General features: G+C 40.6%; 3 protein-coding genes and 1 long non-coding RNA gene across 6 annotated transcripts in view; 2 read left to right on the top strand and 2 right to left on the bottom strand.

Moving 5' to 3' along the window:
* Positions 1–1,749: 1,749 nt before the first annotated feature.
* On the bottom strand, positions 1,750–2,902 carry LOC139309594 (uncharacterized). The gene is made up of 2 exons (XR_011599870.1): positions 2,514–2,902; positions 1,750–2,417 (listed from the first exon to the last, which is right to left on the bottom strand). It is a non-coding gene; the product is annotated as an uncharacterized lncRNA (long non-coding RNA).
* Positions 2,903–3,767: 865 nt separating this feature from the next.
* Positions 3,768–10,301, top strand: MANF (mesencephalic astrocyte derived neurotrophic factor). Its single transcript, XM_070933709.1, has 4 exons — positions 3,768–3,957; positions 6,002–6,129; positions 7,413–7,554; positions 9,859–10,301. Exons 1-4 carry the CDS (start codon positions 3,768–3,770, stop codon positions 10,041–10,043), a joined length of 645 nt encoding a protein of 214 aa, XP_070789810.1. The 3' UTR covers positions 10,044–10,301.
* A 1,717-nt stretch (positions 10,302–12,018) lies between these two features.
* Positions 12,019–15,716, top strand: RBM15B (RNA binding motif protein 15B). Its single transcript, XM_070937078.1, has one exon. It carries the CDS (start codon positions 12,059–12,061, stop codon positions 14,840–14,842), a length of 2,784 nt encoding a protein of 927 aa, XP_070793179.1. The 5' UTR covers positions 12,019–12,058; the 3' UTR covers positions 14,843–15,716.
* A 4,154-nt stretch (positions 15,717–19,870) lies between these two features.
* The window catches only part of DCAF1 (DDB1 and CUL4 associated factor 1), a 44,764-nt gene continuing 41,888 nt past the window's right edge, over positions 19,871–22,746 (bottom strand). For all 3 annotated transcript variants that reach the window (XM_070937075.1, XM_070937076.1, XM_070937077.1), the window contains 2 exons: positions 22,002–22,254; positions 19,871–20,024 (listed from right to left, as the gene is read on the bottom strand). In XM_070937075.1, the coding sequence (XP_070793176.1) occupies positions 19,966–20,024; positions 22,002–22,254 (312 nt within the window). In that variant the 3' untranslated portion in view covers positions 19,871–19,965. The remainder of the gene's footprint in view (positions 20,025–22,001; positions 22,255–22,746) is intronic.

Here is a 22,746-nt window from a genome sequence, read left to right as displayed (position 1 = left end):
AATATTGCAATTTAAATACTGGTTACATGGCTTCAGCTTCAACCCATCAACTAATTTAACAGTTTTCTGCAGCATTTTAAAACTGACATGCCCCATTCGTCTGTGGAGCAAGTGAACACATTCGTCATGTAGTTTGACATTTGAGTATACAGCATTTGTAACATGATTATTAGATAATACATACAAACCATCTTTCAATTTTCCAGTAATCTTCGTTCCACCCTTTTCAATTAAACAATCATTATCCCTAAAAGTTACTGTATATCCTAGCTTAACTAATACTCTAACCGATAATAAATTAAAGTTTAGAGTTGGAACGTATAACATATGCATTTTTTCTTTTACGTATGGACATATTGCCATTCCCTCACCACATGCCTTTAGCTTCCACCCATTTTTTTTTTTTTAATTTGATTTATATGCCGCCCTTCTCCGGAGACTCAGGGCGGCTTACAATGCGTTAAGCAATAGCCTTCATTCTTTTGTATATTTTATACAAAGTCAGCTTATTGCCCCCACAAACTGGGTCCTCATTTCACCTACCTTAGAAAGGATGGAAGGCTGAGTGAACCTTGAGCCTTGGAGAGATTCGAACCAGCAGAAATTGCAGGCAGCTGTGTTAATAACAGGGTGCACTAAACCCCTGTACTATCAAGGCTAAAGAAATCTTATTATTACTGGGCAACATTTTTACAAAATAGTTTCTAGTTCTGATAATGCACAGCGATGCCCCGCTATCAATAACCCACGATTTGTGGTTAACCAGTGCCTTATCAGACATAGCTATATTACATTGTTTCCTATCTTTAACCATGGTTGTTTGTTTCAGCCTTCTACAAAACTTGGCTCTATGACCCTTCTTGCCACAATTAAAACAATGTTTCACAGCATACACATGGTTATTTGCATTTGCATTAGTCGACCCAGGTTCTTCTCTCAGCTGTTTTCTTTCTTCTCTCCTTCTGGCCTCTTCTAGTAGTCGTGAGGTTACATTGGCCAAAGTTAGTTCTTGCTGTGTGAGGACTTCAAATGATGTTACTACGTCATCGTAGCTCTCATCCAGCGATGATAACAATATATAAACCTGTTGCTGCTCAGAAAAAAACACCTCCTTCTGATGTAGCTCTCGAAAAACGCCTTTCATGTAATTCAGGTATGTTAACATGTCACCACCCTTAAGGAGTCGTGTGCGAAATAACTTTCGTATAATGTTAATTTGTGCCCCCACAGTGTCACGAACATAAAGCCGTCTCAAATTACCCCAGCATCTTGCAGCAGACTGTTCACCCTCAATGTGAACAAGCTGGGTATAGAATCGTCTAGAATCAAACCAATTATGCACAATGCACTCTCATTTTTCCTCTGGAACTCCACTATCTTCCTGGCATCCTCGGCATCATCAGCATTCCAGGAGGCCACATCTGGTGGGTTCTGCACTACATCCCATAGCCCCTCTTTGCGCAACAGTAGACTGCACTTGGTGGACCAGAATTTGTAGTTGGTGCCATCCAGCCGGGTAACCAGCGATAAATTTGGAGCTTGACCTTGTGCCATCCTCACCAAGATATGAAATATATCAGAACGCCTGGAGGAGTAATGTGTGTCGCAACTCCCTTATTGCTGTAACTGGTACATACAGACTGGGCCCATAACCAGTGTTAAGGGTAAAACTTCCCTCTGCATAGTAGGCAACAGACCGGACAGCAAAGAAATACGTTGCTGGTTAAACACAGATACTCACAGACGCTGAACGGTGAAAAAAAAACATTATTTACTGTTAGTGAAAAAACAAACTTGGTTTCTCAAAACAATGATAACACGTCTTCGAATAATCACTCTCCAACACAAAACATAGTTTGCTTACAGTTCTCTTCAGTCACACACAGTCCCTCTTCAGAAGATCAATCATCAAATAGCAGGAACAGGAGCTCCCGGGCTTCCTGTCTACTTTTATGGCTGCCTGATAATAGCACAGCCAATCATTCTTCTTATATCATTTAAAGTCACAAACATAGTTTTTCTATATATTACCTACCCAACTGTAGGATAAATATCCAACAAGTTTTATTCCTGTAAATTGCCTGCAGTTACCTTGAGTTGGGTTGCTATATAAATAGCACTAGCACTTAGACTTATATACGGCTGCATAGTGCTTTACAGCCCTAAGTGGTTTACAGTGTCAGCATATTGCCCCCAACAATCTGGGTCCTCATTTTACTGACCTGGGAAGGATGGAAGACTACGTCAACCTTGAGCCTGGTGAGATTTGATTTGCCAAACAGCTGGCAGCCAGTGATCAGCAGAAGTATCCCGCAGTACTGCATTCTAATCACTGCGCCAATTCATATATCTCAAAAAAGATCTTGTACGTCTCCTCCCTCTATCTTGTAGTATAATTTCTTAATTGCTTTCAGCACCTAAATATAAATATATATCCCTGGTCAATCCTGAAAAATGTTTTTTTTTTTTAAATCAGGGCAACCTAGTTTACCCAAATATGAGACGGAACATACTGCTTCCGCTTTCACTTTTCAGCCCCAATCCAGGAGCCTTCACAGGCAGTCGCTTCCGCAACAAACTATAGTTTGTCCTGAAAAGTATAGTTTTCATGTCACACATAAAATTATCTTCAGTCCCACAAAATTCCTATCATGAAGTTGTCATGTTTATGTGGCTTGTCTCATTTTCACTTATATTCCTGGAGGCAGTTTGCAAATCCCCTACTCTTTATCTCCGACTATCTTACTTTAGCCTGACAAAATAATTAATTCTCGAAAGGATGCCGTCATATCTAAACAGATTCATAAGATCCCTTGCCCTGAAGAGCCTCATCCAGCGGACGAGTCCTGATCCAATAATTACTGAGGTCCCAATTTCAAAAAAGACCCAAGAATGGTTCTTGGTGTCTTTTTATTTCACGAATAAAGACAAATAAATATGTGTGTCCCAGGATAATGTTGCAGGATGCAATCTGAGTCAGGTCACTGGGACCAGAAGTTTTAGTCTTCCGAGTTTTCGGATGCGTGCTGGAGCCCATCCTCAGGGAAGGTCTCTCTCACCAGAAGTTCCCCGAGGATGGGCTCCAGCACGCGTCCGAAAGCTCGGAAGACTACAACTTCTGGGCCCGGTGACCTGACTCAGATGGGCTCTTTTTATTTCAGATGCCAGACCAGAACCGGACGCCACTCAGCCTATGCCGGTAAGGTTCACTCCCAGTGGCCCACTTTCCTGGCTCCGAGAATCCATGATATCCATGAGCCAGAATATCCCCTTAACACCAAGGAGCCTTCCCGAAGGCCTAAGACCGTCTAAGGCGGTCCACTTGCAATGAGGCTGCTTGACGAGAACAGTAGAGCGACCCCTCCCTTCACGCGGAGGGTTCCCACACTCGGGGGGGGGGAGTCACTGTCCGGTGCTGGAACTTCAGAGTGGGCGAGAGCAAGCGGATTCCGTACTCCGCGTTGGCTTTGCGGAGCTGACACCTACAAGAGCTCGACGCCACGGGTGAGAACGCCGCCCCGGCAGAGATTCCCGGATCCTTCGGTCGCCGCGACTGCCTTCTGCGCCGCCACTGATCCGCCATTGGTTACGTCTAGCGGTACATGCGCGCCTCTCGTCTTCCGTCGGAAAAGCTCGTCCAATCGGGGGCCGCCAACTCGCCCGTCCTGAAAACGGCTGGGCCAACCAAGAGAAGCAGCGTGGAGGCTTGTTATAGAATGGTCCAACGAAAGCCTCTAATGTAGAGCGAAAAGAGGGGAAAGCAGCCAATGAGGTTCCGAGTGGGCGGCAAGTGCGTCGTCAAGGTGCCGGCTGTGAAGGAGCTCAGTGTGAGCCGAGCGAGCGGTCGAGTCGGGCTCGGTGGAAGGAGGATGCGGGCGGCTAACGGGCTCTGGGCGGCGCTGGCCTTGATCCTGCTCCCCGGAGACAGCCACGCTCTGCGAGAGGGAGACTGCGAAGGTGAGTCTGGCTTCGCCGAGCGAGGGTCTGGCGAGGCGGCAACAGCCAGCCGTGGAGGTCGCGGGACTACCGGGGCTCCGCTGGCTGGGGCGGGAAGGGCAGAAGCGAGCCGAAAGCGCCTCAGCCTACCCGCTTCTGCTCCCATCGGAGCGAGGGGTGGCTCCAGGCAGAGCTTTCCCGCCTCCCACGGGCTTCGTCTTCCATCACCGGGAGTGATGTGAGCTACCTCGCGGGATTGTTGTGGAGCTTGAACCCTGCCAAAGTATAAATAAGGAGTTTTTTGAGAATGTTAATCCTCCGGCGACAGGCTGAGGTCCGCTGCTTGGGAGTCCCTGTCCCGTTGGAAGGAAGCCGGCTTTGCGAAGTGGCCTCCTGAAGTCCCTTCGCAAAGTGGGAAAGGCCGCGATTTAGGGCTGTGGGCCATTACGGTGCTCGGGGAAGTGGGCTACTCTCAGGACTGAGACAGGGAGAGAAAGAGGAGGTTCGGGTTTCTGAAAAACGTCAAGTTCTTAGGCAGCATTTCTATGAGGCGAAAAGCGTTTAGTTTCGCACCTGCTAGTAAAGAGACATCAGTGCAACAAACTTTCCTCTAATCTTGAGTTTGGGATTTAAGGTGACTAGGATATGTAGGGAGATGTAACTGCTGTGTCGGTTACTATAGTGCAAGGGGCAGTCAACGATCTTCTTCGTTCTTTTTTTATAAGGGATTATTGAAGAGTATTTCCTTTTTTTTTTTTGTATTCTGTACTGCATAGTGTGAGACTAGGAGCCAGGAAACCCAGGTTCAAGCCCACTCTCGAAACTTCCTGAGTGATTTGTGGCTATTCATACACTCTGAACCAAACTGGCCTCCCGTTATGGGAATTCCTGTCTAACCTACTCTGAATTCTTGAATAACTCAAAATTAATTAAATCAGGTGTGATAAAGTGGATGTTTCCTGGTTCTCTATTGTCTGACACTTCCTACGTGAACAGCGGGTTGGTTAGTCACTTTTATTTACACTTAACTTTGTTCCATGATCAAACCTGAATTGAAATTAGTCACAGCCTTTTCAGTAGTATATTTAAGCATTACAAAAATAAGTACATTTTGTTAGCTGTTTGCTTAATGTGTTATATCTACACTGATACTGCAGTAAATCAGAACACGTTTGGGATTTCTGGCAGTGGTTTCTAGGAAAGAGTATGTGGCTTTCCTTAAAATCTTTTCCATTTCAGAAACTAGCACTCTTAGTTGCTGTCTTACAAGGGAAAAGTAAGAATTTGTTCAGCCAGTATCATTTAGGGGCTTTGCTATTAGCACATAAAACTATTCAGAGCAATTAAAGAAATGTGTATTCATTTTTATAACCACTGGGCATCCTATGAAACAAGATGTGGTATCATATATCACTTCTCTTTCAACACACATTTTCCTCCCTTTGCTTCTGGAAAGTTTAATAGTGTGGAAATCGAAGATGCTGACTGAGATACAAATATTTTATTTTTCTCTAAAAGACTCCTGTCTTTATAACTTGAGAAAATGAGCACTGTTGTTCATTTGGTTCCCAAATCTGAAAAACTAAAACAAATTCTGCTATCCAAATTATGTGGCTTAAAAACAATGTCATAAACTTAACAAAGTTGCAATGAACAAAGTATTTTTCTTTTTTTTCATAGGATAGCACTTTATGTACCGTTCTTCATTCTGTTGAAAGAAGCATTACTTTGCCTACAGCCTTGTTTTTCCTTTTTGTAAAACAAACAAGGCTTACAGATGAGCAAATGAAGTCAAGTATTAAGATACTTGATGTCATGGAGTAAGGATGGAGTGCTACAGCAATGTCTATTGCTTATAGCACTTGCTAATTCAACTACTTCATATTATATTATCCCACTGCTTTTTGCTACACTAATACATCATCCGAATATGTCCCCCCCCCCCCGTAGCTTATTTTCTGCATTAATTCTTTTTTCTTTTTTTTATGCAGTGTTCTTTCTCATTTTTGTTTAAAGCCCTTAAATTCTTAATAAAGTTACAATTGTCTTTTTTTTCCCTTCACAGTGTGTGTGTCATTCCTGAGAACTTTCTATCAGGCTCTACAAGAGAAGAATGTTGAGTTCACACCAAACAGTATTGAAAAAGAACTTTTGAAATTCTGCAAAGAGGCAAAAGGCAAAGAAAACCGTTTTGTAAGCATTAATAATAAAATTTGAGTTTTCTGTCAATTAGTCATATTTTAAGCAGTGTGAAGTTGGTGGAAAGATTACATTGCTTAAAAGACAAAATTTAGTTTAGCAAATCTGCTACTGAGCGCCAATGGGGAAAGTATATTTGAAATATTTATAGTGGAAGCTTCATACAAGTAGTATGTTTCTAAGATTAACATTTTTAATTGTAAAAATTCATCTCTTTTTAAAGACAGTAATATTGGCATTGCTCAGAAGATAGTTTCATATGCATTGAAATAGTATTAAAGAATCAGTCCAGACAGATTACACTGATCCTGAACCCAGACATTGCAATAAAAGATGGACCAACTAACAGCATATATAATATGGTATCTCTTGCACACTGCGAGGTTAGAACATGTCATCATGGGAGAGTCTCTACCCCTAGATCATTTTATGCTTTAATTAGCACTTTGAATTAGGCTAGGTAACAAATCAGGAAGTAGCAAATTCAACAGGAACCAAGTAATACAAGAAAAAGAAATCAACCCTAGAAAATATTTTGTAAAGGCATGCAGTGGATAATAATCAATTTTACTTGATCTATGGAGCATGTGTGATTATAATTTCTCTAGAAAAGAAGTTGAGCTGGCACACCCATCTAAATTATGCAAAACATTCCTGAAAAAAATTTACTACTGGGTTCTTATGAGCAATGTTTCCAGGAGTATTCTTGGAGTTAGCTGATTTGGAATGACTTCATTTATTTTGAGAAAACTGGCTACTGCAAGTAATGCTCATGCTCTCTTTTCATTTAACAACATCACTTCTGAATTCTCTATATTAATTATTGATCTGTTTGAAAATAAGGGATTGATTACATTAAGATGTGTTTTTATTTACTTTAGGCACCAAAGCAAGGCTTGTTAACTTAGGGAAAAAAAGACTGCAGAATTCACACATTGCATATCTTATATGTGGGATCATCCTAGTTTTCTTTTTCATCTTAGCTTCAAAAAATGTTACAGTTAATATTTCTTTTAAAAGATTAATAAGTAACTAAATAAAATTAAGTAACAATATATAACTATAGTATTTTATAATGAAACAAGGGTCTTCCTAGTTTTTAGTTGCTTTCAATAAAAGGAAGAACTACAGAGTGCTAAAGTGTTTTATCAGAAAACAAAGGCAGAATTAGTTTGAGTTTTATCTATGCTTTTGATAAATTTTATAGATGCTCAAAAATTTCCTGATTCTTTTTTTTAAAAAATGTCCTGATTTCTTTCTCGCTGTTTCCCTTCTAGTGTTATTACATTGGAGCAACCAGTGATGCAGCCACCAAAATAATTAATGAGGTATCAAAACCTCTAAGTCATCATATCCCTGTTGAGAAGATTTGTGAGAAGCTGAAAAAGAAAGATAGTCAGATCTGTGAACTGAAATATGGTGAGTACAGATAAATGTTGGTTATGGAATAAAGGATAACATAAGAGAAATGCTGAATTGCATTAAAACCCTCCAACTACAACATTTTCTTTCAACCGTTAACATTCATAGAATAAAAGGCTATTTTACTATATTTGTAAATCATAGCAGTTCGTCGCAGCTAGATGGATTTAGCTGATGTTGAAAAAATTAAATAGGATTGGGTTTGCTTAATATTTGGAAGCCCACAAGAACTCCCAGGACTGTAGGATAAACTCTGAAACTAAGAAATCACCCCCAAAGGTTGCAGTACTAATCATTTACATACTGTTGTCAACCAAACAAAAAAGCTATAACATCATCTGGAGTGGAACTCTATTCAGGGGTGACTGTACTTGTATATTTATGTACTACTTGTTATTCACAACAGATTCCAAATGCAGACAAGTTCAGAGCAGTATTAGTAGTAATTATACTAATGTAATAATAGTTTCACAGAAATGTTCAAAATATATGCAGTGATTTGGAGACGACATAGAATTTTTTTTTATCCTTCATGAATTTGTTTCCTCAAGCTATAATATTTTGTGGTAATGAATTCTGTGAAGAGTATCTATTTTTCTGCCATCACTATTCCAGTATTTTGCTTTATTGGCTCACTTGAAGTGATCGTACTGTCAGAGAAGGAAAAAAATCTAGTTTAAACATTGAAAATATTGTTGGATAAAGATAATAGAAAAATTACTGAGAATAAGCCTCATTGAGTAAGATATATTCCAAATAAATACAGCAATTCTATGTTTATCAGCTAAAAGATATACTTCTTTCGTTATGTTTGGAAATAATAGTAATAATATGTTTTATGTGTATGGCTACCCATCTCATCTGAATTGAGTCTGGGCAGCTTACATCAGGTTAAAAATAATCCATTAAAAGCAAGCTAAAACAGTATACAAACATGTAAAACCATCAGTAATAATTCCAAAACAAAAACAACTTATGATGATCAATAGCAGAACCATCTTTACATAAACTCAACAAGCCATTATAAAAGCCTTCCCCCGTTGGCCAGACACCCAAGCACAACAATAGGCTTCAGAGCCTTTCTAAAAGCCAGGCTGTTTGGACCAATCTGAGTTCCAGGGGAATGATATTCCATAGGGTGGGCTCCATGGCAGAAAATGCTTTCTTCCTTGGTCCAGGGTGATGACACTCTTTTGTAGATAGGACCCATAAAATGCCTCTCCTGCTGGTCCCAATAGGATGGTGGATATAATTAGGCAGTGACAGACCCTTAGTTAACCCAGCCTCATGCAGTGTAGGCCTTGACAGGTCATTACCACCACCTTGAATTGAACCCGGAAACATACTGGCAACCAGTGCAGCTTGTAGAGTACAGGTATCATGTGTGCTGATTTAGGAGCATGTATAACTGCCTGTGCTGCCCCATTCAGTATCAGCTGTAGGTTTGGATGGTCTTCAAGAGCATTTATTTTTTACGATACTAAAAATCTACTGAAAACACCTTAACAATTTATTTTGTTTCCAAACTCTAGTAAGGTACTCCTTGCCTTATGATTACAATTGAGCCCAAAATTTCTGTTGCTAAGTGAGACAGTTGTTAAGTGAGTTTTGCCCCCATTTTAAGACCTTCATTAATATGGTTAAGTGCAGTTGTTAAAGTTAGTAACAGTTAAGTGAATCTGGCTTCCACATTGACTTTGCTTGTCAGAAAATCACAAAAGTTTATCACATGACCCCTGGACACTGCAACCGTCATAAATATGAACCAGTTGCCAAGCATCCACATTTTGACCATGGTAATGCTGCAATTATTTTAAGTGTGAAAAATGGTCGTAAACCACTTTTTTCAGTGCCATTGTAACTTTGAACGGTCACTAAATGAATTGTAAGTTGAGGAGTAATGAATTGTAAGTTGAGGAGTACCTGTATAGATTTGAGTTATGAAAACTTGCATTCTTCATTAAAGTTGACCTGAAGTAATCTTTTGTTATTTAAAGAAATCCATATATTTAGCATATATTTAGTATAAACTGAGCATAGTAACAATAACAATATACTTTTATAATCTCGAGTAAGTATATCTTTTTTTTTTCAACAAGATACAAAAAAGGGGGGAAATAGTGGATAAATTTGGGGAATAACTTTCATCATTGTCTATCATTAACTGGAAATAGTTCCTTCTATGTAAGATCAACTGCTGAATAATAATGATTGGCATCAGGGTACAGATTATAGAAATTAATCATCTAACACTAGGACTGTTAATGCATCATGTACTACTATGTACTCCTTTTTTCACAGATAAACAGATTGACCTGAGTACTGTGGACCTGAAGAAACTGAGAGTCAAAGAATTGAAGAAAATTCTAGACGACTGGGGTGAAACATGCAAGGGCTGTGCAGAAAAATCAGATTACATTCGTAAAATCAATGAACTGATGCCTAAATATGCACCAAAAGCAGCCAGTTCGCGGACAGATCTCTGACCACCATAGTGACCTCTATCAATTAGCAAGATACACAAACTACGTTAAACTTTTTCTTTCCCGGAAAGCTGTTTTTTGTAACTTATTTAACTGGGTTTCAAGTATCAAATTGAAGGGATTCTTGCAATGCTGGTTCAGATGCCTCGTCATATCTTAAGTTTTTATTTCTATTGTTTTGGATTTATTATAAGACTTTGACATACATATGGGATTTTTAAATAAAAGTTATGAAACCTAGTGTCAGTTGAACTAAAAGAATTGGCATTAGTTTAGTGTCATGACTGAACATTGCACTTTTCCAGCACTACCTAAGTAACAATGGTTTGAAGATGACCTATGAGACAGTATAGCTTGCATTTGCTGTTATTACTGTCTGTTTACATTCCATTCTTTAAAATGCTGAACACTTATTACATATCCAAATTAAATGTTTTAAGTGCACATCTTTCACAGGAGTTAATTTTTCTGAATAAGAAAGGTGTTCCTTCTGTCTTTACTTCCACTATCAGTACATATGACAACCCTCTTATTCAACTAAAAATATGCAGTGGCAGAAGGGGAAGATATACTGATGTACACTTTTTAAAAAAAGAATATGAATTCTCCTTTCATATGATGCACATAATATAAACTGTTAAAGCAACTTGTGTTGTGCTTACTCTTAGTTTGGGTATGGGCATTTCAGAGTGTATCAATTTAAGTTTTTTCTGCTCAGGATGGAATTAAATCCATGTGATTCGTTTTTGAGAAAAACGTAGTTGTAAACAAGAATTTCTTCATTTTAGACCAATGTAAATGTGAAAGCACTGAGGTGTTGCAAAAAGAGAACTGTTCAGAATTGTTAGTTTTGTTCAGGGAAACAAAACTAACTTCGGGTTTAAATATATACAGGAGTTCCAATTCCTTTGTTTGATGTGGGATCATTTGAACAGATTTGGCAGGGAGCAGCTATTGGACAGGACATTTTGTAGAATGTTATGTCACCGGAAAACGGAGGAAGGCACCTCTACAGGAAAAACTATATTTATTTAATAACCATTTTGAAATAATATTTAAAAATAGGTGGTGTGAGCCTATGATAAGGTCTTTATAGGTTTTTTTTAATGGAATTTATGAGATGTGATGCTATGCCTACATGCAATGAATCATGAAATTGAATTTGAAAGCAGCATACACAAATTGTTACAAACCTTATTAGAAGAAATTAAATGAACCTATTAAGGTTATGAATGCCATGTAGATAGGCTAAACTAAAAAGGCAGATTTTCTTACTTGGATTGTCCTATTAACTGATGTAAAAAGCACTTGAAAAAATACGTTCCTGTTTGAATTAAACAGGATAGTAATTCCCTTTTTAATAAACTCCAGTAATTAGGTGGGTCTTCGGAAGTATCAGTTGCTTAGAAAAAACGGGAACTGAAATTCTCTTGGATCAGTTTTCATTCGTCTTGCTTTTAAAAAACCGTAACACAACTTTTACTCTATAATCGCGTCCATCCTGGCGATCCGAGAGTTGCGTACTTGGAGCCGAAGCCTGCGTGCCTCTATGGAAGCGATTCTAACTCGGAGGGCATGTAAGGAGCCCTGCGCCTGTGGCTATCGCTGCAGTTTGATATTAAACAGGCGCCACCCACCCACGGCCAAGGCTTGGCAGAGTGTTAAGTCAGCGCCCTGCAGCGCAATGTCCTCGGAGTCCTGAGCCGACGCTCCCAGCCCTCGGTCGCCCGCTCTACGGCTCCGCTGGCGGCACACGGAGGCGCGAAAAGGCGGCGGCAGGCCAGCGGGGAACCAACCGCCTGCCACAGAAAGCCTCGGCGCCGCTCGCGGGGCGATAAAGGAGCAGAGCGCGAGACACGCATTCCCGCGGCCCTCACACTGACGGACAGGGGCGCGGGATGATGACGTCGAAGAGGCGCACGGCGCGGCAACTGGGCAGAGCCGCCTTCGCTCGTTCCCTTTTGTCCAAGATGGCAGCTGCCGCCGGAGGCGCCTCTTGAATCGCGGGCCCCGAAGCCATGAAGCGGGCGACCGAGCGGGATTCCAGCCCGGGCGGGTCCGGGGGGACACGTGGCGCCTCCTCCACCAAAAGGCCTCGAGAGCGCGAGAGCAGCGCCAGCGGTGGCGGAGGAGGGAGCGGCGGCGGCGGCAGCAGCCGGCGGGGCCCACACCGGAGTTCGGCCGCCTCCTCCTCGTCATCCGCTTCCACCTCCGCCTCGTCGCGCAGCAGCCGGGACAAGCCTGCAGCTGGCGGTTCCAGCTCGCGGAGCCATCGCGGGGAGGAGCGGCCGGGAGGCGGAGGCGATTCGAACCACCGCGCAGCCTCCTCCAGCGCCAGGAACAGCAGCAGCCAAACCGCCGCCGCGGCCCCTGCCGTCCCGCCTACCCTGTCCTCATCCTCGTCTTCTCGGGCGCTGGGGCTCGCCAAGAGCAAAGTGACCGCTGCAGCGGTGGTTGCCCCTTCCTTGCTTCTGGGTGGACCTCCACCCGTGGCAGCCCCATCGCTCCTCTTGGCCCCTGGCCTTGGCTTGCCGGCTGGGGTGACTCTGGCAGGTGAGCCTCCTGGCTCCAGCGACTACAAGACTCTACTAGTGAGTGGCCTGGGCCCGGCCTTACCTGACCAGCTGCTGGAGGATGGCCTCTTTCGCCAATTCCAGAGATTTGCTAGCGGCGGTGCCAGCGACATTAGCGTCAAGCTGTCCCACACACCTGAACTTGGCCGTGTTGCTTACGTTAACTTCAGGCACCCGGCAGATGCCCGTGACGCTCGTCGGCATGCCAGAGCCCGGCAGCTTCTCCTTTATGATCGGCCTCTGAAGGTGGAGCCTGTGTACCTGCGAGGAGGTCGCCGGAGCCGTACTCCTCCACCTACCCCCTCTCCTGAACCTTTGGCATTTCTCCCTCCTATCCATGGTGTTTATCCATATAAACAGAGATCGCTGTCTCCTGTTGCCAGTCCTTTGCTGAGAGAGCCTAGACCTCGACATGCTCAAGCTGCAGCAGCAGCATTTGCCTTGGAAGCTGTTGCCTTGGGACTTTCTCGAGAAAGGGAGAGGGTGCTGGATTACTATGGGTTATATGATGAACGGGGCCGTCCTTACAGCTATCCCTTAGTGGCTGAGGAGGATTTAATGCCAGAAGATGACCAGAGAGCAACCCGGAATCTCTTCATTGGCAATCTTGATCACAATGTCTCTGAGGTGGAACTCAGGCGTGCCTTTGAAAAATATGGTATCATTGAGGAAGTGGTGATCAAGAGGCCTGCACGGGGTCAAGGCGGAGCCTATGCCTTCCTTAAATTCCAAAATCTGGACATGGCACATCGGGCCAAGGTTGCCATGTCCGGGCGGGTTGTTGGCAGAAACCCTATCAAAATTGGCTATGGGAAAGCCAACCCGACTACCCGACTTTGGGTTGGTGGCCTTGGTCCAAGTACTTCCCTAGCTGCTCTTGCTAGGGAGTTTGATCGTTTTGGTAGCATTAGGACTATTGATTACGTAAAGGGGGACAGTTTTGCCTATATTCAGTACGAGAGTTTGGATGCCGCTCAAGCTGCCTGTGCACAAATGAGAGGCTTCCCTTTGGGCGGTCCAGACAGGAGACTTAGAGTGGATTTTGCTAAAGCTGAGGAGGCCCGCTATCCTCAGCAGTACCAACCTGCACCACTTCCTGTACACTATGAATTACTCCCTGAAGGCTATAGCAGACACAGGAGCCTGGAGCAAGACTTAAGGGTGAGGGATAGGACTCCTCCTCATCTCCTTTACTCAGACAGGGAAAGGAGCTTTCTAGAGGCCGATTGGGCCAGCTCTGTCAAAAATGCAGAGCGCAGAAATAATTTGGAGGCATACAGTCGTTCAGCACGCAGCAGGAGTGGAGAACGTTGGGGCAGCGATAGTGATCGCAGTGTTCTCAAGCCCTGGGAGGAAAGGCGTAAACGACGTAGCCTTTCCAATGACCGTGGGCGGACTACTCATTCGCCATATGAGGAGAGAGCCAGGACAAAGACTGGTGGGCCAGGAGCAGATCGCAGCCCAGATCGGGTTCGGAAGGAGAATCACACTACAGAATCTACCACAGAGAAAGAACAAAACAACTCGCTGCAGAATAATCGACATGCATTAGAGGAGAAACCTCACCGTGAAACTTCTGATCCTCCTCAGCCTAAAAAAAGAGATAGTGAACGCAATCACCGAACTGGTGAGTCTGAATCAAAGGCTCATGAAGAGCCCAAATCTGAAACAAAGAAGTTAAAAACGTTATCCGATTATGCCCATACCCTGCAGCTTGCTTGGAATGGGCTACTTGTCCTTAAAAACAGCTGCTTCCCTACATCTATGCACATCCTTGAAGGAGATTTGGGAGTCATCAATGGGCTTCTGAAAGACCATTTGTCTGGTGGAAAGCTAACACAGCTTAAGATTGCTCAGAGACTTCGGTTGGATCAACCCAAACTGGATGAAGTAACTCGACGTATCAAGCAAGGGAGCCCTAATGGCTACGCTGTGTTACTAGCTACCCAGGCTGCTCAAGGAGCAAGTGCTGAAGGGACCTTCCCAGTGGCGGAGCCTGGCTTACAAAGACGGCTTCTCAGGAACCTGGTCTCTTACTTGAAACAAAAGCAGGCTGCAGGAGTCATCAGCCTTCCTGTGGGAGGGGCAAAGGGCAGGGACAGCACAGGCATGCTTTATGCTTTTCCTCCTTGTGAATTTTCTCAGCAGTACCTCCAGTCCGCACTAAGAACATTGGGAAAGTTAGAAGAAGAACATATGGTGATAGTGATAGTCAAAGACACTGCCTAGTATTTACTCTGTATCCATTTTCTCTTTATCCCCTTGTTCCGATTCTGTGTTTTCTTTATGTCTCACACTGCCTGGTTGCTTTTAAGGCCAATTATTTTGAGTGAGGCCCTTAAGAGTCCTCCCACCAAATTCTACAATTGTATTAGTTTCTAATATTTTTAATACCCATTTTAATGAATCCCATTTTGTTTTACTACGTGACACTGTCTGCCGTGTTCTTATTTTTTAAAAATATATGGAAAGTTGTCAGTAAAGCCTTGTTCGCTGATGGATTTTTTTAATTTTGTGCAGTGTCCTGGTTTCTGTAGTCTGCCAGTGGCTGGCTCTGTGTTCCAGAATATAACAGCTAATGACTTTACCAAATTCAGTTCTTCCACTCTACTGCTATTTAACACTATTATGCCAGTTTTGTGCTCCCTTTATTTCTTCAATAACTGAAGCCTGGTTGCTTCTTTCCTCAGTGGTAGGTAGCTAGTGCTTTTTTTTTTTTTCTTCTCAAAGACAAAAGTCAGTGTATCCTTCAGACCAACCTTTTCCTGGTGGATGAAAGCTTTTAAGGTGGTCTTAGCCAAAGAACAGCTGTGTAAAACTTAAAAGCTTCAGTTAATTCTCTGCAACTCTTGGTGCAATAAAAAAAATATGAGGCACCTTGGGGGCTTTTTTCTTCCTCTTGATTGTGTTGATTGTTGGATTGATTATAATATTGCAAACTGAAAGCTGTTCTTAAATATCCTGTCTAGTAATAATTATGGGCTTCTCAGGAAGACAAATAACCAGGCACTTGAGTAGGACCTGATAACAACATCTACGTGATTGTGTTGTTCAGCTCCTTCATCAGTTAATACAGCAAAAATAAAAGACAAAACTTGACAAATTGCCTGCTTATAGTGTTTGTACTATCTTATATAATATCAAATTCTAAATTGCATCCCTTTTTATATCCAAGGGGGCTAGGCAAATGTATGTGCTACTTGGATGTATTCTGAAGCACTCTTATCACAATTGTACAAATGCAGGATATAGTTTGTCTATACCCTTTACCACAGACAATTATGTTGTACGTAATGCATATACATCTATTTTACCTTAGACTGGAAATTGTAATTGCAAATGAATTCGCATATAACTATTGCTGGAATATACTACTTTCATAGGTTTTTGTGAAGTAGTCCCGTGAGGACCGTCATGTATATTCTTTTTAAAAAGCATGTAATGAAATCCTCCCCCTTCTACAGCCAGGTTAGCTCCCTTGTGTCTAACTTACGCAATTAATAAATAGCTGTAAACCTAGTTACTTTCCAGAATTCACTGTTGCAGTTCACTTCTCAAGAAATTTGAAACTTTCCAAAAGAATGGGAAGGTAGTTGGAAGAAAGACTTGTAGATGATTAAGCAGCTACATGAATCATACAATAGCAAGAAGTACACTAAGGACAGGTGCTATGCTTTGTGCAATCTATTCCCACTCTTTCTCTTCCCAATGCATTTAAGAATACTTTCAATAATATAAGAAGGTCATGATTTTGCTCAGGAAGAGCATTTTCACACCCCAAAATCTTGCGCTTTTTCAAACCGCTAGTTTGAAACTGAAATCAGACTCCTTCAAACTAGATGTGCTGGGACTGCAAAACATTTGGTTGAAAATTCTCTTGAGTTGCAATGTATAACATTAGATTGAAAAAGATAGATTTATCTAATATAAACATCGATCTTCTAAAGGTTTTTGTAATTTTCTATGTCGTAGGTGTTTGTGTCTAAATTGCTAATTCTTTAAAATGTGCAAACATGTCACGAGAACATATCGATATGCAATTTTACAATGGTGATATTCCTGAATATTTCAAGTATTAACAGTAAGTTATTACATAGAAGTTGCTAAATGGTGTTGACGGTAATCTATATTGCTGTAAACAGGATACACACTGCATTAGCATGAACAAATCACTACTATCAACGAACAAATTATTTCAATGAAAGGTTTCTGTCTCACAACCATTGAAAATCATAAAAGGTGTTGCAAATAGACCTTTTTTTAAATTCTGGGGGGGAAAGAGATCTAAAAACTATGCAAATTATATTATAACATGAAGTGGTAACTGTTTTCGGATATTCCAAATATTTTATGTGTATATTTTTATGTATATTTTATGTTGGGAGCCACCCAAGAGTTGGGCAGCCATACAAATAATAGTAATGATAATAATAATGAGGTAAATTTTTAAACCCATATTTTTCTTTTTTAAAACCTACATAAAATGAAGTGTCTATCCATTTATTTGGGCTTCTACATTTCAATCCCTGTACTATTATGAAACAGTATGAGCAATTATTTAATAAATCTGAGACTACCTGATCCTGGGAAATAAGCTAAGTAGAAAGTAAAGAGGCCCTGGCTAAAAACTGGGGAAACGTAAGTTCTAGTAACTCCTCAGGCACAAAGCCAACCTGGTGACCTTGGGCCTGTCAGTCAGGCCCAAGCGTGCCAAGAAAAGTACAGGTACTAGTCCAGTTACCAGGAATCAACGACTAGAAGGCATTGGAAAGGAAACTATAAATAAAAGTAAAGATGTATGGTAATTACCTCAATTTTGTAAAGCATTCCACAATTTTGTTTACCTCAAACTGGCATTTTTAATCGCCATGCATCTACATTTATTTCATTTGAGACCCTAGACTCAATTAGAGACCCTGCTCTAATTAGCTGAAAGTTGAACCAAGTCTGGTTAGGCTGTGAACAAATGTTTTAAAAATATGAACAGCTCTATGAAGTTTTTGCTCTACTTTTAGGGGTTGGGGACACAACCTCCTCAATTGCAAATATTTTGTTGGCTTTAGCATGTAATACCAATGGCTTTGTATCCAACCCTTATCTTCATTTTTACAAAATCGACTTTTATCTGCAACTTGTAATTAAGATTCTTCTATGAGCAAACACTAAATGATGAATAAGGAAAATGCTAGTACACCACAAATCATTATTAACTCTTCCTAACTAACAAATTGCATTTCTTTTTTACCCTATGGTGGTGTAGTGGCTTATATAAAGCAACATTTTTAAACTATGGATGTAGGTAGAGAATAAACCTTAGATATTGCATTGTAATGCACAATATGCAGTTTAGTTTAATATTGTATTTGTATTCCACAAGTTTAAGGAAGGTTTGGATCAGTTATATAACTCAGTTAAGCAATTTGCCTATATCTTAATTAAACTGAACATGATTATCATCTAAGCTAATTTGAACACTTCATAGATTGACTAATGGTGCACATTAATACAAATCAGATTTATCATCTGTTAAAGAAACTGGAGGGGCACCACTCTTGACCAAAGAAAACAAGGCAGTCTGCTGATATGCATTTTGCTGGAACGAGCCAAGTTAAGCCCATATCTGGCCAAGGCATGTCCACCAGGCTTTCTAATTCTAGTACTAGTCAATTGAACAAATGTGTTCATAATGCAATTTTTAAAAGAATCAATTAAGAACTTCATTTATTAAAAGAAACTGATTTGGAACAAGCTAACTGTAGAGGAAATCTGTGAGCTTTTAAAAATAATGCTATTTATAGGTTAAACCTCAGTACATACTAAGTTCAAAGTTTTAAATTCAAAAAGGCTGGAATAATGTCTAAGAATGGGCTATAATCTCTGCTCGGCTTTGACTTCTTACCTACAAAGTGGAAGATTGTAGAGCTACTGCAAAATTTTGTAAAGATGCTATAATGTAAATACATCAGAGACCAGATACAAGAGGCCAACAGCTCCAACCTCTATGTATTTGCATCATCTATCAATCTTAACTGTTGCTATAATTTTAGATGTAACTGTAGAGAGGAAGGAAAGAAGGAAAACTGTGGAAGAGAAGAGTTCACTTGTTTGGTTTTCAAATTATCTTGGCATTGGCCATGCACAACTGGAGATCAGAATTCTCCAATAAATCACTGAACATGATTCTCCTGGTAAAGAGTTCATTGTGTGCTCTTTTGTTAAAGAAGTCTAGAGAACACAACTTGAAAGTTTCTCAAAGACTACGCATTGTACTTCAGTTACATTCCCTGTGAATGTGGCAGCATTTATTATCTCCATAACCCATATTTTGTATTTTAAGTAACTTATTGCCTTCATTATCTTCACTTGGAACAAGGTAGCAATCAATGTGACAGGAGCTCAGAGTTATGAACAGACAGGACTTGAATCTTATTTTTATTTTTTTTTTAATAAATACAATTTACATTGAAGAAAAAGGATTTCAATTTGTAATTTTCACAGAGGGCAGAAGGGTACGGGGAGAGCGGATTAAAAATGCCAAAGTCAAAAAGAAGGGGGTATGTGGCATAGGTGGAGGGAGGCTTGCAAGCCAGAGTCCTTCATCTCCAGCAATGGCAGGTTCTTAACGAGGCCAAACTGGACCTTCAACCCTCCACCAAGGCTCCTGCAGCAGGAGCCCTCACTGGGCTTTAGGCAGGACAAGAGGCATAGGACCAAAAAAAAAAAAAAAGACCTTTTCACAGCAGGTAGCAACAACTCCGTTAAAAAATCATGTTCAAAATAAAAATCACCCCTCCACGGTTTCACAATCCATGATTCATTTTTTTTCCACTCTTCAGTAAAAATGCCCTTTGTTATTTTTAAATTTATTTTTTTTTAATCTCCCAGAAATCCATTTGGATAATTAAATTTTAGAAGGATACAAAGTCACCTCTTCTTTATAATACCTGCCTGTTTTTTTTATCCCCCCCCCTTTTTTTTTTTTTTTTTTTTTTTTTGCTTGTTTTGTCTCATATAAAACTATTTCTGTTCTTTAGGAAAGAACTTTATACAAAGAAAATATACTGTGAAATATCTTCAGAAGTCTTCCTGGAGAAGTCGTGTCTTGGCCTAAAAAAAATGACCCCCCCCTCCCCAAAAAAAGGCAGAGAAAATAAAGGCCAAACCCCTGGTCTCTGTAGAAAGACTCTGGACCTATCCTGAGCCCATGTCTGTCCACTTGAAAACTGGAAGGACTGGATTTCTGCCAAGTAGAAGAAGCTGAGAGGGTGCTCGGTGTTCGCCTCTTGATTGGCTCTCCTGGCTTCCGAGTCAGGAGCTTCTCTGCTGCCAAAGTCCCGGAGGAAGACTGCGCCTCATTCATTCAGAGACAAAATTATGTCATCTTCCAGATCCAAGTTATCTGAGCTGTCGGCTGCAAAGGTGACCAATTAGTTGTTAAAAATATTCAGTTATTAAGGCTTGATAAAGCAAGAGGACCTTGTCCAAATGAAATACTGTAATTTAAACAGCTATGAAACATTTCTTGCTTTTGTTAGAGATAAAGGAAAGGTAGTTTACACTTGAAAGGAATGAAGACATTAATAACATTTTATGGTCTTTCCCCAATCTATTGCCATCCTAGAATTTCCAACCAGGGCAGCCCTACTTTATACTGTGGTTTTGTTGGAAGAGCTAGAAATGTCCAATTTCTAGGTTAGAATCATTTGCAACATGAAGAATTTGGCACGACTATTATGTTGGTTTGATTGTTGTTAAGTAATCATTATAGTTTTCCCCTGGAATTTTTCATGGAGAAGGATGCTCTAGAGCAGGGCTATCAAACTTGTGGCCCGTGGGCCAGATGCGTCACGCACTGGCCATGTCCATGCCTGGTTTAGCAAAGTGGGGGAAAGTAGTGATACATCATGTGACACCGCCTTGGTGACGCAAGTTTGACACCCCTGCTCTAGAGTGCCATTTTGGATTCATGAAAATACAAGCATACTTTCAAAAGCTATGCCAACAAATCTCATTTCAGGCAGAATTTGGTGATCCATCCAGAGGTTTTATATGAAGGACTGAAAAACTTTTGAGACAAAATTCCATTTGTGCAGCACTCAAGAGTGGAAGAGGCTAGGGAAGCCCCCAGCAATATCCCTCTTAAAACTTTTTTTTTCAATCCAACAACAATAAAAAGGTAATACAAAGTGGAACATTTTACCAGAAATTCCCAGACCAACTTAAAGCAATGAAAAGCTATGTCATATTTGACAGGGAATTGCTGAAGGTTTGCACACATACCTCAAAATAGAAATTTTGATTTCCTTTTTCTCCTTTGACACTTTATGTCTTTCAGGCATACCTTTAATTTCATTTCCTCCTCTATCACGTATTCTTTCCATTGCTATGTTTTTAATAACTATTACGATAACAACTAGTGTTACACTGATTTATGGTCAATAAACAAAGAAAAAAACATGAATACAAAGTAACTCAATAATGAGAGTTATTGAGAGATTAATATATTATTTAGGAGTTACAGGTAAAAAAGGAGATTAATCTTTCACCCAAGGCATAGCTAACCAGACCATTCATTTCAAACTTTGCACTTTCTGGCAGAAAGCACAACTGAACAAAGCTTAACAATTTTCAAGGAGATTTTTATAACTTAATCAACCAATAGAAAGAACATCCCTTGCACTTCAGGAGGGAAATGCTAACTTAGAGTGTGAAATATAGTACAAGGAACAACATAGCAAGATGGCTGAAACAGTCTCAGTGGTGTCCAAGCACAGATTGAGGCATTCGAAATACATGGTGTTACTAAACACCCCTTCAAATCTTCAGGGGTAATGTTGTTGTATATATCCTTTTATGCCCAATTATTTGGAATAGCAAATAGCCTGAGACCTCCAATCTATCTTTGGGCAGGTTCAAGTCAAAGACTCTCTACTGGATGTTTAATATAGCTTTCTCTAGTCCAAAATTAATAGTGATTGGGCTAAGACACAACAACTGGACAAAGGGAAGGATACCTTCTTCCCAAGAAGAGGCAAAATTATCATCAAGGATGTGGGTGCTGCATCATTAGTACTCTACTGTGTTATTTAAGATCTATATGAAACTGCCAAGGACACATCTGCCAGTTATGGTAAAGCATCACTGGTGCTGAAGACACTTAATAATACATTGCCACCCTTGGCCAACCTGTAGTTCCATGGAAACCCTGACCCTATATCTAAAAGCTGTTAGAATCTAGATGAAGCTGAAATAAGCTCTGATTAAATCCTCTCAAAACGGAATTGCTCTTCATCTAAAAATACTGTGGCATTCTGGTGGAGCCCATTTTGTATAGTGATTAAAATCCCATAGAATCAAAATAATTTCTAGAAGACCTGTGCATACTTACTATCACCAAGGATCAGCTCAACTTCCTCATCTGCATCAGAGTCGTCATCTTCTCCTTCGTCTCCCTCTTCAAGCAGGTTGGCCACTTCCTCATCATCAGAAGGGGAGAAGTCATTTTCTCCATCCTCACCCGCATTCTCATTGTTCTCTTCTTCCTCCAAATCAGCCTCCAGCAACTGATCAGTGTCCAGCTCATCTAGGTCATCAGTATCATCTTCATCTTCATCATCATCCTCTTCCTGTTCCTCCTCTTCCTGAAAAGACATGACAGAAGCCCCATTAGAAGGATAAAACCTGAACTGGGTAACAAGCAAACCAGGAGAGATAATTCCAAGTCACCTTTCTAGCATTACATTTACAGGGTATAGAAAAGTCCCTCTCTAGTTTCTATCAAATGTAGTATAGTAGTAGTTGTAATGGTATTTTACTTATAATGCACTTATAGCTAATGCAATATAGCTGCCCATTTCATAAAAATGCTACAATAATGTATTATTAATCAATTATACCCTGTTTCCCTCAAAATAAGACATCCTCTGTTAATAAGCCCAATCAGGCTTTTGAGCGCATGGCAGGTAGTATCTTAATATAGTGACTAAACTAAAAGAACTATGACATAAATGATAGAGTTAAACTTACATCTATGTCAACCAACCAAAACATTGCTGAATGTACTGAGAACAATAAACATAATGATAGCCATGATTTTTAAACATAATTTAACACAATTTATATTTATATTTCAC

This window comes from Pituophis catenifer, unplaced genomic scaffold, assembly GCF_029215685.1.
Source record: "Pituophis catenifer annectens isolate HBS135680 unplaced genomic scaffold, rPitCat1.0.hap2 SCAF_2, whole genome shotgun sequence".
NCBI classification, from domain to species: Eukaryota; Metazoa; Chordata; class Lepidosauria; order Squamata; family Colubridae; genus Pituophis; species Pituophis catenifer.
The sequence above is the reverse complement of the archived record's forward strand: the minus strand, read 5'-3'. Positions and strand labels throughout refer to the sequence as shown.